The 18,080-nt window shown below is 41.5% G+C and overlaps 1 protein-coding gene across 2 annotated transcripts in view; it reads right to left on the bottom strand.

Moving 5' to 3' along the window:
- PDGFD (platelet derived growth factor D) overlaps positions 1-18,080 on the bottom strand; it is a 227,963-nt gene that overhangs the window by 15,215 nt on the left and 194,668 nt on the right. For both annotated transcript variants that reach the window (XM_038536340.1, XM_038536339.1), the window contains exons 4-5: positions 14,365-14,427; positions 10,477-10,675 (exon numbers count right to left, since the gene is read on the bottom strand). In XM_038536340.1, the coding sequence (XP_038392268.1) occupies positions 10,477-10,675; positions 14,365-14,427 (262 nt within the window). The remainder of the gene's footprint in view (positions 1-10,476; positions 10,676-14,364; positions 14,428-18,080) is intronic.

Here is an 18,080-nt window from a genome sequence, read left to right as displayed (position 1 = left end):
GCACAGCTAGGCTGTCCCAGACTGGATTCAAAGGCCTGCATATGTCATCAGTTTTCCCTTATTTCACCCCAGTGTACATACGTTGCAATCCCTCTCTTGCTGTCCTTTTGATTTTGAGTCTTGTCCTTTCATGGATCTTCGAAATCAGTTTGGTCTTCTGGGCTGTGCACTGACAGTCTGTCCTCAAGGGTGTTCCCTGGACCCACTGTCCAGGGTGGGGCCCTGCACGAGGCAGCTGGAGGCCCTCTTCCTGCACCCCTACTCAGAGCACAGGCCACTTGCAGAAGTTTCTCGTGCTGTGCTGAGTCCTGTGGTCTGAGCACCAGGTGGGGACGAGTCAGGCAGCATCCTGTCTGCAACCCGCTGAGGCTCAGGTTGGGGAGTACCTAGAGTCAGCCCAGTTTGGTCCCGGCCACCAGCCAGCCCGAAGGCTCCGAGGAAAGTGAGAAGCTCTTCACATCCTCACCTACAAGAACCAGCACCCAGTGCTGTGAGTTCCATACCATCACTGCTCTCCCTCTCATCCGGCAGGAAACTGAGCCTTTGGGAGATGAAGAAGAACCCTTGTCCACAGCCACAAATGCTGTCAACGGTGGAGCCTGAATCCAGGCTTTCTCATGCAACTGTGCTTACAGTCGTGGTCTGGAGGTCTGGAGGTCTGGAGGGAGGTGCAAAGAGCAGCTTCCAGGAGCCATGCTGGAGCCGCCACAGGGGACCACTCACTGCCCATGGACTAGGCTTCCCTGGTGTGTGACAGACCCCAACCTGTCACCTTCAACATATTGCTGATGGCCTACACCCGAGCATGTGCTCTGGGGCATGCACACTCATTTGTCAGGTTCTGCCGGGAAAGCACAGCAGGTTCTGGCGAATCACTTAGAGCCTACGTCCATCCTTGGCATTGAAAAACTGGATGAGTTTCATCTTTTCCCCTGATCTGAGGGCACTCCTGTCTTTGCATGACCTTCGTTTTGCCCTCATTTCTTCTCAGACACCTCCTTGCCCTCACCTGCCTGTGGTCTTGACTCAAGAAAACCAGTTGGAAGCCACGCAAAGAGCTGAATGGCTCGATTACGAAACTTCGTCTTCAGAGGGAACCAGTGCTAGACTCAGAGAGGTTCTTTGTAGAGGCAGATGAAGCTAGTCCAGGCACACCTTGTTTTTGTGTCTTGCTTTACCGTGCTTTGCAGATGTTTTAGATACTGCATGTTTTCACAGATTGGAGGTTTGCGGCAACCCTGAGGTGTACAAGTCTGCTGGTGTCCTGTTTTTTGGCAGCATTTGTTCACTTTGTTGCATTTTAATAAATCTCACAGTATTTCAAACTTTTTCATTATTATTATGCTCTTATAACAATCCATGATCAGTGATTATGACTCACTGAAAGTTCAGGTGATGTGTTAAGTATTTTTTAGTATTAGAGTATTTTTAAATTAAGCTACATTTTTTAAAGATGTAATGCTATTGCACGCTTGACAGTACAGCATAGCATAAACATCACTTTTATATACACCAAGAAACCGAAATATTCATTTGCCTGGCTCTATAGCGATATTTGCTTTATTGCTATGGAATAATGGGCCTGGAACTGAACCCGCAGTATCTCCAATGTTTGCCTCCGTTATGTCTCAGGTGCTTGGCAAGCATGGCGTGGGTGGTGATCAGCTCATGATTAAAATCTAAGTCTTTTGTAAGTTGATTATGTCTAGTTTTCTGTGAACATAAAAATTCATTGAGAAACAAAATAATGTCCTCCCTTTGATTGTAGGAAAGAACTTTTATCCCCCCTCCCCATGCATGTTTAATTCATGGCTTGTTTTTCTTAAACAGGAGGACAACTCCCATGGGACAGTGTCTGGGTGTCAAGTTTATTGGCCAGTTTGTACCGTGCTGGTCTTTCAGCAATCTTTCTGTTGCTGTGTGTGTCGCTAGCTTTATCTTCATTTCCCTGAGTCCACTGGTGTCTCCAATTAAACTTCCACAGGTTCCTAGAAAGAGCCAGGAATAATTTTCTAACCAGACCAAGCCTTTACCCTTTATACTGCTAAAAGTCCTTATAAACTCTTCCAGCAGACACACACCGGTTGCATATATACATACATATATACAATACATATAATACATATAATATATATATGTATTAGTGCATGTTTACTTGAAGTAGGGCCATATATATATATTTTTTAATTTTTAGTACCATGGTTCTATCATTCTATTTCGTTTTCTCTAGCACTCAGTCTACTCTGTCATTTTAATCTTCCAGAGCTCAAGTCAAAAGCTAGATTCAGTCTACATCTTCCAGAGCTCAAGTCAAAAGCTAGATTCAGTCTACATCTCCTTTGACCCTTCTGCTATATACTCGCCACACATCCTCTGCCTTCTTTTACAGCACTTACTTCTCGGGCCTTGCTTTGTCATTTTATTTAGGTGTTTCTCTCCCATTAAAATGTAAGGTTCTTGGAAGCAGAGAGTTAATCATCTTTTCACCCCTCCTCTAGTGCCCGTAGTGGACAGCCCAAATGTAGGTCAGTTAAGTCTTGCTCTCCTAAAACCATTTGGTTTCAACAAGGTACCGCTGAAAGAAATACGGCATCTCTGTAGCCTGAGCACATGCGCCATTTAGGATATATGAAATAACTAAGTCCAATAAAGAACAATTAAGTCCCTATGGTACCTCCAGACAGGTTTTTCTAATTCTCTCTAATTCTGTTCTGACTTTGAATGGATACCCGTAAACTTAAAGTCAAGATCAGAAAACGTTTACAGCATTTATAGCCTTACTCATCAATCCAGATTTCCTTTGCAAGGATTTGGTATATAATGACTATCTGAAGGACTAAACTCCTAATGGTATAGGTCAAGACTGAGACACCAGCCTTCTAGAACCAGCTCCATCAAGGATGCACGGTGATGCCTGAAGATAATTGGTACCAAGACCCACACAATCTAGAAGCAATGCCATGGGGAGAGGATAGCACCAAGAAGCCTTGTGCTCTGATGCATGCCCCAACGAGCTCAGAAATACATCCCTTGTCCAATGGGGAAAAAGTGCCACAATCTGTTATGTAAAGCACTAAGAATGTGACTTGGATTTTACAACACTAAATTAACAAGGCTTTGAGTCAGGGTGGGAGGTTAGGGGGATATATGAATACTTGTAGTATTTTACACCAAGTAACTAGGGTTTCTCAGCTTTTTTCAAGGTTCATAAATTGCCCAGGAGGAGTCTATTCATCTTTATGGACATTACAACCTTATTGTGGTTTTCAGATGCCCTCTTCTATGAATCAGCACATAATTATGAAAACTGTTTCCATTCCTCAACCCCAATTTGGAGGTGCAAATCATTGTAGAGAACAATTATTTTATAACCTTTAATGAGAAAATACCAGGATACTTTAAACTTAAAATCATGAATTCTCATAATTCCATTTGCTGGTTTAATTTCTAAAGAATGGACATACTTACCACTTGTATTTATAGCGATTAACCTAAGTCACCAGGTTCCCAATGAGACAGCACCTAATTTTCGGGGTTTAAAAACATTGCCAAGATGTTGTTGTGTGAGATGTTGTCATAAGTGCAACTCTCATTGTTTTCTGGTAATAAACTCTAATTGCAGACACGACCATCCTTGTCTGATAGGTGTGGGACCTGAGGGCAAAGGAGCCAAGTGAGCTGTCCAAAGTCACTGGACGCATAGCAGGTGTTTGACAAACACATGCCACAAAATGAGTCCATGCATGGCCATCTGCGGGGTGCTGAGTCAGGCATGAAAGCAGCTGGCATCATCATGAGGCAATGCTCCGAACTCTAAGAACTGTGACCGGGTGGATGTATGAAATAGGTCTACAAAATGAACAACAGGAAAACAAGCTAGGAGCTGAATACGAATCAAGAAGATCTTTAAACATCTTACTCCGACATATGGAGTCTGGGTCTCTGAGCTTGAAACACCACTGAGGTTCCCCCAGCAGGCCTGTGCAGGGAACAAACCCAGATTTATGGCATGGCTCTCTCCTCTGCAGCTGTCCCAGGATGTTTCTGATTTTCTTTTAGTATATAAGTGGGAGTAACAGTACTCCCCTGCCAAGAAATGTATTAAGATTAAATGAGTTAAGGGGCACCTGGGTGGTGCAGTTGGTTAAACATCCGACTTTGTTCTGGCTCAGGTCATGATCTCAGAGTCGTTGGATCAAGCCCCAGGTCAGGCTCAGTGCTCAGTGGGGTGTTTGCTTGAGATTCTTTTTCTCTTACCCTCAGCCCCTCCTGCTACTCACATGCATGCATCTCTCTCTCAAATAAAAAAAATCTTAAAAAAAAAAAAAAAGATTGAGTTAACAGTGTTTGAAGCACAGAACAGAACCAAATCCTAGTTCTCAGTAGACTGAAGTGAGTAAAACTGATCAACAAATACGGTTTAAGCACAGAATGACCCAAACAGCCAGGATGCCGCACGTGGGGCATCGACAAGGAAAGGAACTCATGATCTTAATGTCAGAAGGCATGATCTTGTGTGTTCAGTTTAATTGCCTGGGACTTAGCACAGTCTTTACAAATTAAGACTCAATGAGCTGGTTTTCCCAGCACCGGCAGTTTTGAAAGGAGCGTGTGCTCTAGGAAGGGGGTACTTTCTCCCTAAGTCCATAGGTGCACAGAGCAAAAGGATGTCTCGGGGTCTGTGGGGGGGCAATGCTTCACAGAAAATGTGGGCAAGGGAACTACGATGCCAAGACATTCATCATGAGCCAAAGTAACTGCTGTGAGAAAGGCACACAGACCCAGCCAGACATGGGAAGTTGCCATGAGGTGGTGTCTTTCAATCCATGTGCCTTGATGGGGGAGTGACTGGTGATGAAACATGTAGTGTGCACCCACATAGACACATGCAATGTGATCAACAACAGTGTGGCTTTTGTTAGTGCTCCCTGGCAAACTGAATTGGGAATCTGGATACTTAACAGCTCCTATGTATCATAAACAGTGGCTACCATCTAAAAAAAAAAAGAAAAAAAAAAGTGCTTTTCAAAGGAAACATCCAATGAGCAAAACGGTGCCAGAAAAGTTTTGGGTAAACAGTATCATAGAGAAGTTTAGTACTTGCCGATTATTTTGTAAACTTTTAATGAGTGTCTTGATTTTACAGATACTTAAATTTGACAATATTTGGATCCTCTGTAGGAGGCTCTCCAGATTAGTGATGATTATCTTACAGCCCTACAGGAAAGAAAGCACAAGAGTTCACAGAAATATCTCAGTTCTGTGAGTTTTACTGATGTAATAGTATAGCTATCATTGACTGACAGCCAACTCGGTGCTCCTCTGCTCTTACTAATCCTAACACAACTCCGCAAAGGGGTCATAATTAGAGCCATTTTGCAGTGTGCAGAGCACAGAGGCTCGAGGTCTATACGTGACTCCCCTGAGGCCACCGCTCTTTGGATATGAGTTAGAATTTTATCCCAAGTTTACTTGATGACAAAGCCCATGCTCTTCCCACTACAGCATCCCTCCTTTCCCTCCATTTTTATCAAATTTGTGGAAGACAATTCTAACACTGATAAAGACAGCTTTTACTTGGCTCACACCACATGGTTCAGGAAGTTCAATAAAGCCGACCCTTTTTCAATGTCAGGAATTAGAAAAATAAATCCATTTTGATTTAATGTCCCTGGTACCTTTGTTTACTTCACAGACAGGTAGTTACAAGAGGGTGATATCTCCAGAGAGACTTCTCTGATTCATCGCTAGCATCAAAAGGCCTGCTGCAAGTTCTACCCAGATAGCAAATAGGCAAAGTTGCCAGCATTCATCTTGTGATGCTTCAGCTTACTCTAAACTATGTTCATGTCTTAATATACTATGAAGTTATTTTCCTCATTCTAAATCATCTTTGGAAGAGCAAAACTTGTTTTTTCCTAGTTAGTAAACAAGGGCATGACAAAGAAACAGCAATGAATGACTAATTAAAAAATAAAAATTATTTTGACTTAGGATAATTCAGAACCAATTCAAACATTTTGATATTACACATACTAATTTCAATTAATTCTCAGCCTCTATACTGGTTATTTACCTATAAATCATTTTCAAATTAAAAAGTCAAGTGGTTTAAATTTTAGAGCAAAGCAATGTCATGTAAGAAATCACAGAACTGGTATCAGAGCCTCTGAAATGGGTTAATACCTGTCTCAGAGCATCAAACTATTTAGCATCTATAAAAATCACATATGTTAAATCCTGTCACTTGAAATCAATTTAATACCAATATATTTGCTCCACGTAATGTAGAAATATGGATTTTTTTTAAAAGAGGAGGGCAGGGATCCCTGGGTGGCGCAGCGGTTTAGCGCCTGCCTTTGGCCCAGGGCGCGATCCTGGAGACCCGGGATCGAATCCCACGTCAGGCCCCCGGTGCATGGAGCCTGCTTCTCCCTCTGCCTATGTCTCTGCCTCTCTCTCTCTCTCTCTCTCTGTGTGACTATCATAAATAAATAAAAATTAAAAAAAATAAAAGAGGAGGGCATGTGAATTTTCGCACATTAAAAAAAGGGCAACCCTTTGGGGAAGAATTTACTACTGGTAAGTAAAACTGTAGTTCACAACTATTAAGTTGGAATGTCCCGTCAATTATACCCATATGTTAATGACAACACTTAGGCTGTGAAAACAGGCTTCCCCCTTGCTATAATGTGTTGGACTTTTTCTGTGACAAACACACTATGGTTTACAAAAGGCAAGTTCTTTTGGAATAAAGAAGCAGATCTCTTCTACATTGTTCATCTCTGTAAACGGCCTCTCAATGAATGCCCAATCTGGTAAAGGTTAAGGCTGATCATTTCTTAATTTAAAGATGCCCAACGTCATGCTACAAACTTTGAATAAAGATGCGCTGTCCTTAAACTCAAAGGACTCTGCGTTAAAGAAATGCTTTCAGTGAGGCTTCAATAGTCATATCATGACTATACAGTTTGTAGAAGATCCATGTAACTTTTTTACTTAATTATAGGCAAGTGTGCTATGTCATTAGTGTACTCAAGAGACAAAGTAATGCAACTTGAAACAACTTTTTTTTAAAAAAAATTTTAGGCAACTCTGAGGTTGAAATTAATGGCAAAAAATAGGTTTTGGAGGTGCAGTTATGTACAGATTTTGATTATCCATGTTACCTTTTCCTCCACATTCCCTAAGAAACTGAATGTTGGATATATTCACCTGTTCTATAGACAAGTCCAAGTTTATCTATTACTTGTGAGTTTTAAAAAAGTAGGCCTTGTGTGCTGAAGCTCTGGCTCCAATATTTGGCAGTGCTCTTCTCCCTCTTCTCTCTTTCTTCTCCTCTAACCTGTATCGGCCTCTTGCTTCTCATTTACAAGTCTTTCTTAGACTGACCCTGAATCTCACTGTCACCAAATCTGCCTTCAAGTAAACAGTAGAAACGAGGCACATAATATAATATTAAATATGTACTATTTCTATGTTATTAACACACATTCTTTACTTAGTGTGTTTGTGTTTTATTTTAGAATCTTTAAAACTACGTGTTTGCATATTCACATTTAAGGGCCATCTTAGAATACTGCTCTTTGCTATCAAGAAAAATACCACTCTGATCAGTCTGGGAAATCAGAAGAATGGATAGTCCATAGCAATCCATAACTGGTCTCTATTTTTGCATATCATTATAAAATTATCATACTGACAAGAGGAAATTTTTTCAGGGATCGTATAAAGTTCACTCTTTGTTGGACATCCAATGGACCTCCATCATCTGTAACTCTTCATTCACTGTTCCCTTTCTCATACAACTCACGGTATAAACCATGAGTTTGTACTTTTTAAGTTCTAAAAGCTGAAAATGGCAGCTGAGATATGAAACTGGCTTCCTTTTGCGTGTGCAAGACACATGCAGGTAGTTCAGCAGCAGGAGAATGATAAACAATTAAATTAGCACATTTATACAAGTACAGAGACAGTGGTGACTTGCCAGTGTTAAATGAAACAGTACAGACCCACCTTCAGGCCATTTTAAACAAGAGATTAAGAAGTGGAACTCAAGCCAACAAGGGGAAGAAATGTTCACTCTGTCAAAAATAAGAACGTCACCTTGAATGTTCTTGCAAGGTTCTATCAGGAATCAGAGGCATTCATGCTTCATAAAGCTACGTTCCTCTTTGATGCTATATTTTAACTAAATACCTTCACATCTATGATGTCTGTGGGGCGGTTTCTGTAAACTTTGGAAATACACTAATGCTACTTTTTAATATCTTCAGTTTCATGAATATTAATTGAGCACCTACAATGTGTCAGAGGCTGTGCCGAGTGCCCGAAATACAGATGAATGATTCCTAACACAGCAGCTCTCAACCCTGGCTGCCTCTCAGGATCGATCTCCATCTCCGATGAGCCATCAAATAACCTTGATAGCTCAGCCCCACCCTGAGAGGTTCTGAGTCAGTGGGAGTAGGTGTTTGGGTGTAGGTGTCTGCAGCTTTGTACAACTCCCCAGCTGACTGACTATTCAGCCAGAGTTGAGACCAGACCCTTATGTCCTAGGACCTCACATGGCCTTAGAGGAAATGCCAAGACACAGCAAAAGTGCAGTAGGAGGATGTCCTAATGCTATGGCATCTCAAGTCCTCCAAACTTTGTCTGGGGTGGCAGGCTTCACAGGGAGAGGACACGGGACGAGAAAGGTTCCCCCAACGGAGTAAGGCAAACACACGTCAGAATTCCAAGTAGCCAGAGCTAGCTAACACTTCTTGAACAAGTACTAGGCCAGGCTCTCTTGATGGCACCACTACAATGATCAAAGGTAGGTATAGTCACACACACGTTGCCAGAGGAAACTGAGGCACAGTAACAGTGACTTGCTGAAAGATCACAAAACGTGTACACGGCAGAGTTAGGATTTGAACCCAGACACTCTGCTTCCAACTCAACATATCTGGGGGAAAGAAAGTAATAGATTTAGGGGATTTTAAAATTTTACGATTCCAAAAACTAGATGCCAAGAACTGCCCCTCAAATAGCTCTAGCAGTGAAGATACTTGAAGACAGAGTCAGATTTTATCATTTCTTTGTACAACTTAATTTTTTTACCATTTTTCTGGGGTTTTCAAAACACCGTGAATTTTTACTTTCCTTCAAGTTGACTAAGTAGAAATCCAAAGACAACACCACCACAGAAAAGCAATTTTTCCTCTGAGTTGAATGCAGCCTGTGGCCCTGGGAAGACTCTGTTTGAGAGTCCAGGGATCTGCCTACAGCACATCTCCACACCACCAGGGCATCAGGGACTCTCTTATCCACCCCTTGGCTGTATGTCTTAAGTACAGAAGACTTCAGACCTGAGCCATAAGCAGCCCAGGCAGGAGTTAACTCTTAGTCCTTCTAGCCCAAATGTCCTAATAGGTTGTGCTTACTGACACAAGTAGGACCTTCCTGAGCTTCACAGCTCTTCAAAGTACCCCTGATATTATAAAATGTAGGCAACAAGCTATATTTTAACTAAATACCTTCACATCTATGATGCAAATGAACCTTACAAGACAATTAGAGAAAATTTTAATGGTAAACTTCAGCAAACAAAGCAAGCACAGGCTAGAAATTAGTTTTATTCATTAAAAGGTAATTATATTTCTCTATTAATTTGAATTAAACATGCAAAGAAACATCTCAGATTATATCGCTCAGATGTACGAATAAGACATTTGTTTTTTTGCAACTTTCAGTATTGTTTTAACTCAAGATGTTTTCTCGTGAAAGGTCCTCTCTCCTCCCTTCAGTATATTTTCCTGAAACCTCCAGTTGAATGTGCCTCACCCCCACCTCTCCAAATTATCCCAGGCCTTCTCTGTTTCTTCTCAGGGACACGTACATTCTATGAAGTATCTCGGGCACCAAGCACATAGTAGACCCCCATAAAACCTTTCTAGTATAGACACTGACGGGTAGAGATGAAATCTTCTGAAGAGTTCTGACCACCACTTTACCAGGAGCCTCTTCTGCCAGCACTGAGTCCTGAGCTAAATCAACATTCACATCTACCAGAGAGGCACAGTGGGCCATGATATGGGCTCTGCCCCTGGAGGCAAGAAACCATGACTCTCATTTCCTCTCTACTGCCACTGGCCACACAGCTTGTACCAAGTTATTTGCTTCCCCTCACAGTGAGGCTAATAATACTTTACTTGCCAAGAAGCAAGAAGCTGGTCCAGATGATTTCACAAGGTTTCTTCTAGCTCCTAGCCATGACACATCTTTGGCTGAACAAAATCTTGCTTAGTCCTGTACAAACAACACAGTCTGTGATAAGCACAGAACTTCATCTGAAGGTGCAGTGGGAGAGATATGTGGTAAGACTGGCAGTAAGCCTTTGATTTTAGCAAGCCAAATATATTGCATTTTTAGTCTTCACTGAGAATTAGTGGTCTTATCTGCTCACAAAGAACCTTCAAGGCTGTTTCTTACCTTTTGACTTCCTGTCATGGTAGGACCTGCCTCGATAATGAGGGGTGTCCAAATATAGATTCTCAAGATCTTCTTGCCATGATTCTGGATTGAAGTGCTTGAGCAGATCTTCCACGGTATCAAATTCAGCTACTGTTTTGTCCAGAGCATCCGCAGTGAGAGTGGGGTCCGTTACTGATGGAGAGTGATAGGATACCCCCTAAGAGTGACATACAGCTCAGTGTACTCAGAAAAAAAAGTTTATTGCTATGAAATACAATAGTCATACATCTGTATGGAAGGAACATAAACAAGCTTCTGACTGTAAGACAATATATGCATAAATATCATGCTAGAGTCCTCTGCCATCGTCCTGCCATATTCTTAAATGAGAACAATTAATTGGTAAATTATAGTCATTCTCATGTTTGCAAGTCAAAACCAGGCAGGTCATAAAATGTCTAGTTCATCTGAAATATAATCATTAAAGAAGATACTGACTAAATGGCAATATCAAAATCACATCATCCCATTTCTTGGTTCATGGTTCCAAATCATCCACAACCACATCAACAAGTAATGATTAGAATTTGAATTCTGAGCTGCTTTCATACAGTTTTTGCAGAATCCATCCCTTCCTCCCGCGTTTAGCCTCCATCTCTCCTCACAGGTCATCTTACATTGCAGGTGTTGTGTGAGCAGGCTTCGAACCTCCTCTGGAGAGGACTTGATCAAATTTGACAATTTCACCAGCTTATTAACTGTCAACAAGGATAATTAGTCATGAAACTTGCTCCTTCACCCCAGACTAGAAGATGCCCATGGGAAACATATGTATGTATTTTTAAAGGACTGTTGCTTGCTAGCAATCCCAGCTGTCATGAAAATATTCTCAGAAATACTCTTTAAATGAGGAATGCAACATCATTGCAAATCTGGGAGGGATTAGTATGTTGCCATGGACTAGGTCCTCACATAAGTTCCCAAGCACTTACTTCACCAACCCTTGGATAATCTAGAGGCAAATGAACCATGATTTAAACATCTCTGTAAAAATTCATGACCCATTAACAAGGAAATAGAAAGCACAGAGTCTCAAATGGTTTCAAAATGTCTTTCAAGAAGCCGCCAAACAAACAAGATCCCTCAAGGGCAAATACCTCCTACCAGGCAGGGAAAGTGGGAATTAACAGGCACTTGCATTCCTGAAACTAGAAATACTATGTGCCACAGGGTTTCAGACAGCAAGGCCCACAATTCATATTTTTACTTTCAGGTTTGATTTTCTCGTTTTAACCAATTAAGGTCCAAAGGTCTGTAAACAATAGGATGGATGCCCACCTGCTTTCAGAGGAACGGTGGTCCCTCTTCAGCAAAGCAAAGGGGTTTTGTAAAAGTATTAACCTACCCCGGTGTACCTTAAGAGCAGTTTTCAAATATACCTGGCAGGGGAAAGAGATGGGGAAATACGAGCTGGACCAGTGAAGACAGTAGGCCACTTCTCTAATCCAAGGATGCAGTTGTGCACACACATGTGTGCATGTGTGCATGCACATATACTTGTGTGCATGTGTGGGTGCTTGTGTACATGCATGTGTGTGCTTGTGTGTATGCATGTGTGTGGCCGATATAAACTGAACCCTGACTGAAGCACATCATTTCTGTCTTTCACATCCCTCCTGGCATCACATGCTAGAGTTGGATATGATGATTCAGTATCAAAATTTCAAATTCCAATTCAACTTTGTATTATCTGGATAATCTACTGTCTACGTGGCTCACAGTCACAGGTGATTGACAACCGTATCCCAATAATGTGGGTCTAACATCCAGAAATTCAAAAAAAGCTGGCCCAAGTCAGGTGCATGGCATCTGTATAAAAGTTTTGAAATTAAAATGCTTCCCTGTGTTTGAAACAGAAGAGGGAACATCAATGAAGCCACTTTCAAGAAAGGAGGAGCCTCTCACAATGGCTCTGGGAACTCCTGGTGCAAAGTTTTCCCGGGGGGCTCCTAAGGGTCCCTAGAGCATAGTGTGTACCTGCACATCCCTCCAGGAGAAAGCTGTGGAGGGCTCTCCATCCCCAAGGGAGGGGGCTCTCCATCTTCTGACATGGGCCTGAAGGGCAAATCCAAATAACCCACAGGTAAAATGTGAAACTGTCCTTATGTGAGGGCAGGTGACAGGAACACCAGTGAGAGCTAAGAAAAGACTTAGAGATGACTAGATCTCCTAATAAACCTGCTAGAAAATGTTTATTTCTTGAGTAATTATTTTAAAACTATTTTTGTGAGACAGAACAGCTGGGTGTACTCCTTCCATGGCACTGTAGATCTGACTGCACTCAGCTTTGGTTTCATTTTTATAATCCATTCAAAAGCTAACTAAATGGCTTTAAAAATAACAATTTAGAAAAATGCTCAGAAAATTAAAAGCCACATTCCACAAAAACAAAATATGGTTTATACAGGGTTAATGGTGGGCCCAAGGGTCCTTACTCCTATTCCAGAGGGCTTTTGAAAACCAAAATGCTGAAGAAAGAGATTGTTTTCCTGCTATCTCCAGAGAATGAAGCAGAACATGGCCTTGGAGCTCAAACCACAAAAGTGTCCAGTGGAAGCGGTCACAGTGCCGAGCGCCTGCAGTTGCTCCAAACGGACGGGTCACTCCGCCTCTTTATGAGGACCTGCATTGTCCTGAATTCGCTAAGGGTCCCTTAAGCTCATGCTTTGTGCTCCTGGGCCAGGGATGACTCGGCCATTCCAAGCAGTCACCTGTAAGATGCCTGAGAAGCCAGAGGATTTGACAGAACAGCAAGCTCAGGCCTGGGGCCAGAAGCTGCCACACCTCCCCTGAATCGTTGGTCTCGGGTTGCTAACCGGGCAAATCTCTGTCTGGTCTCCCAGAGCAAAGGGCTTATCTTCCCGACAGTGACTGCCTGCACTTAGCCAGATTCAGAGTGTCATTCTGGGCTGTCAAAGCAAACAAAACGTTCTTAACATCACCATTAGAAACCTCACTGACCTCTTGATTAGGTCATGTTGCTCTAGTCCAGTGGCCACACAGGGCGAATTAAATAGCAAAATCCACAGCTAAGGAAACCTTGGTATCTGAAGGAGTTTCTTTTAAAAATCCTCTAGAGAGCAAAGGATAGCATATCACTTGAAAAAAAATCAAGTCTGATTCAGCGACATGGACTCACACCCATGGGTCAGCTTTCTCCATGCTCTTGACCTTCTAAACGAACACCTGCATTTATTATCTCGCATTTTATTGTTACATACATGCTCCTCATAGGACTGGTAAAAACAAGGTCTGTTCTTTCTGAACAAGAGAAGCAGAACACTAAGAAGTGACTAAATTTGGAGGAAAAAAAATGGGACCATGAACCATTTTTGCAGTTTCAGGGTGAGTTATGTTTTATTTCTAAGTCAAATAGAACATATGTGTGGTTTGCACTTAAATTATCTTACTGTAAACACTGGGATTTTTCATGTCTGAAAAGATTCTTGAGAATGTAGAGGTTAACAGCCTCCTTTGGAATATTCAAAACACTGTTTCAAAGTTCCCCACTTGAGCGTGGGCCATGGACCAGTTTGATATGCTTGATATGTCTGGACAGTCGTCCAGTTGGAACATTCTACTTTGAAACCGATAAATACTGAAGTCATTGTCTACGCCACGTTCCTACAATGGGTACTAGCATTTCCTAAGGACCTTTCTGAAGAGACAGGAAAGGACATGTGACCCAGCCTGCTCTCCCCATAAATGAAATGCAAGGACACATCCAGATTACAACATGGCTTCTAGTGAAACTCTGGGTCCTTCATGCAGCTGAAGCTGTTCTGGGGTTGACCTTAGCTTCTCCATCAGCTTTTTTCATTGACAACAGAAAAACAAATTACTTACTGAGATAGAGCTTGTGACTGACTCCCAGTTGGTCTCTGAGGCTGCTGCGGGTTGGAAATCTTCCTAGAAGGTAAGAAACATCCATGTGAGTCAAGCAAACCTCTGTTCAATTCATTACATGCACAGTTTCATTATCTTAACCATCGGAATCTTCTCCCAACTAAGTGACAACAGATATAAGGGCTACATTTTTGCTGGACAGGTCACCCTCTGTCTTAAGCACTTCTCCACAAGAACCCTTCTCATCCAAGACACGGACATTTTTGGACAGAGGGATATATTCACATTTACTTAGGAGTACTGGTGAAAGGGAAAAAGTGCAGACAGGAGTTCAGATTTTAATTCGGCCATCTGCTGGCTGTGTGACCTCAAGCAATCTACCTCACCTTGGCAATCCTTCTCTTCCTGTCTGTAAAAGGCTGGTATGGGATGCTTAAATTAGAAGGGAGTTTGGAGAACTGAATGCACCAATTATGTAATTATAACTAGCACTTAATAAGGTGGCTAATAAAGAATAATAATAGCTATTATCCATATTGATGTTTATTTGGTTTGAGCTAGGTTCTGCATCATGTTCTGTCCTGCCTACAGAGCTGGTCAGCAATATCAGTGATCTTTTCAAAGATAAATTAACAGACAAAGGGCTACTCCTGACTCTCTTGCGATGGCAGGAAGGATAGCGGGGGCAGGGGACCAGCGGTGGAATGACACAGTACCACTCACTCAGAGAAAGGAGCCAAAGGGCGGACCTGAGAAAGTCATCTCGGAGACGACTTTGAAGGGTTTGTGACAGCCATGGATCTCAGAGAAAGAAACTTCTCTTAAAAGGCAAATGTGCCTCCAAATTGTATGTGACTTTCTGTCAATTACTCCAGCACCAGTAACTTTAAAAAACATAATGGGAAGAAAAGCTGATCTATCATTTATACATGTCACAGATGGTTCCTGACCCTGCTTAAATCAATCAACCTGGTTAATGTCTTCCAGCCAGACCAGGGAGTACGACGTTATTTTAAGATGATGCTGAGAAAAATTCAGATACTCAAATCTGGCAGCTTATTTACCCAAGTATACTTACTGAATGAAGCTAAGTATCAGGTCTAAATTTCATTAACATTTTGAGAAGGTGCTAGTGCGTTTGTTAATTGTTCATGATGAGACTGATCTATATATAAATGTCTGTGTTAAAAAAATTTAGTTGTTTACCAAGAAAGAACTAAGTCAAATGTGGGGTTCAAGGAATGAACATCTATCAAAAACTGGCTAAGGCATCATTATTCTAGTCTCAATCTCAGGAAAGATAGAAAGAAACAGCGAATTGGTCTCTGCCCTCAGCAGGACAGGATCCACATAAAAAAGACAACAAATTCCCACAGCAAAAGGATGGGTGCTTGCAAGTGGAGGTTGGTATTAATATGAGTCTTCATAAAAAGGTGAGCAGGTGAAATTGGGCAAGACAGCCAATGGCTTCTTCATGTCGTGAAGGGGCTATTGGTGAGAGGACATTTGCCAGGTAGGATTATAACATGTGCAATCCTCACATCATAGAATTTTCATTTTCACTCATTTATTATTTGCTCCTCACCAACTGTGTGATTCATTCTAAACTGAGGGTAGAGTCATGAGGAACTGAGGAACTCTATCTTCCTTCAAGGAGTTCAAAATGTAAGCATTAATAAACAAGTCAATGGCTCAGGCAACAAGCTCATGTGGGTGCTATAATACTAGTTTAATCAGGTCACTAAGGAAGGTAGTAGGAAATTTACCCAAGAGGAAGTTGGCTTAGAAAAATTTCACCCAAGAAGGTAACTCTTGACCTGAGTCCTGAAGACTCAGGTAAGTAGATGAGTAAGTAGATGGCTACTTGCAAGAAAGGTGGGGTGGAAGACTCGAAGAGAGACAGATGTCTAGACACACGTGGGAATGTATACAGGAAAATGTGTTATTGGGGAGAGTTAATGAGTTATGTTGGGTGTGGCATCTTTGAGGTGCCCACGCAATATCCAGCTAGCAGGGTCCAGGAGGCTGTTTGCTATATGAGAGTGGACCACTTGAGAGAAACCCAAATGTGGGACACAGATCTGAGAATCCTCAGCACAATAATGGCTATGAAGTGAGTGATGGATTATGCTGACCATATGTGAAAATCAGAAGAGGGACAATCTTAAAATCTTGGAACTACAAAGAACTTAGTATTAACTAATGCAATCTCTTCACTTTAATGATTAAAAAACCAATTCTCAGAGATAAATGGTGTGCTCTTTATCACGTGGCCAACTTCATGCAAAGTAGGACCACAAGAGTGCATTTCTAAGTACACACTGTGTGGCGATCTTTCACATCATTGTAACTGGCTTGGATGGAACAGTGTCCAAAGGGAAGTCCACAGAAAAGCAGGAAAGACCGATAGCAGAGTATTGGTGGAAGGTTCTATGAGGATATCCTTTGAAATAGTCTTAGTTATTTAGATTGTACATTTATATTTCCTAAATTCTGTAACTAGATGCAGTGAAACGCCGGGACACCTGCACCCCAATGTTTGTAGCAGCAATGTCCACAATAGCCAAACTGTGGAAGGAGCCTCGGTGTCCATCGACAGATGAATGGATAAAGAAGATGTGGTCTATGTATACAATGGAATATTAATTACTCAGCCATTAGAAATGACAAATACCCACCATTTGCTTCAATGTGGATGGAACTGGAGGGTATTATGCTGAGTGAAGTAAGTCAGTCGGAAAAGGACAAACATCATATGGTCTCATTCATTTGGGGAATATAAAAAAATTAGTGAAAGGGAATAAAGGGAAAGGAGAGAAAATGAATGAAAAGATCAGTGAGGGTGACAAAACATGAGAGACACCTAACTCTGGGAAATGAACAAGGGATAGTGGAAAGGGAAGTGGGGGGGTTGGGGTGACTGGGTGATGGGCACTGAGGGGGGCACTTGGCAGGATGAGCACTGGGTGTTATGCTAAATGTTGGCAAATTGAACTCCAATAAAATTTTTCTTTTTAAAATGTCCTGGCACCTTGGAAAAAGATAAAATAAATAAATTCTATAACTTTGATTTACTTCATTGTCTTGCATAGATATATGGTAAAAACATTTTTTAAGCATTTTAATATAAAGCACCTTCATGCACATGTGCCTAGATAAATGTTACACACACAAAAAAATGTTAGCTTCCTCACTGTCAGAGCTATAGGATTCCACTTAAAAACTTTATAATAGACGCACATGACAGAGGATTTCATTAAGTTCCAGAAAAAATAAATTTATCTTCTCTTAGCAACATAAATATTAGTCATTTAAAAGAAACCAACCTTCTTTTAGTTTATTTCAAAATTTGCTCTTATTTATAAATGACACATTTAAAATGAGCTTTTAAAAAAGGGGAAAATGCCCCTTCTAAGAATAAAGTGCAGAACCTCTGAGTTTTATTTTTTATTTTTTTTTGAACCTCTGAGTTTTAGATCCAAAAGAACAATCTTGGCATGGGAAGGAACGTGGCCATTTGCTTTCTAAATCTGTCCTTCACATGTGTTTCTCATCTCCTCCACTGCAGTCTCTCAAGCCCAAGATCCTGGCGGGCCTCCCAGTTGCTAGCTTTGAACCTGAGACTACTGTGTCTAGAGTCCACACCACATGGCAGCCGCAATGGTCTTTTCTTTCCTGGCTTTACAAAAAATAACTGACATACAACATCGTGTAAA

This window comes from Canis lupus, chromosome 5 (assembly GCF_011100685.1).
Source record: "Canis lupus familiaris isolate Mischka breed German Shepherd chromosome 5, alternate assembly UU_Cfam_GSD_1.0, whole genome shotgun sequence".
Lineage (NCBI taxonomy): Eukaryota > Metazoa > Chordata > Mammalia > Carnivora > Canidae > Canis > Canis lupus.
This window is presented reverse-complemented; position numbering and strand designations above follow the sequence as displayed.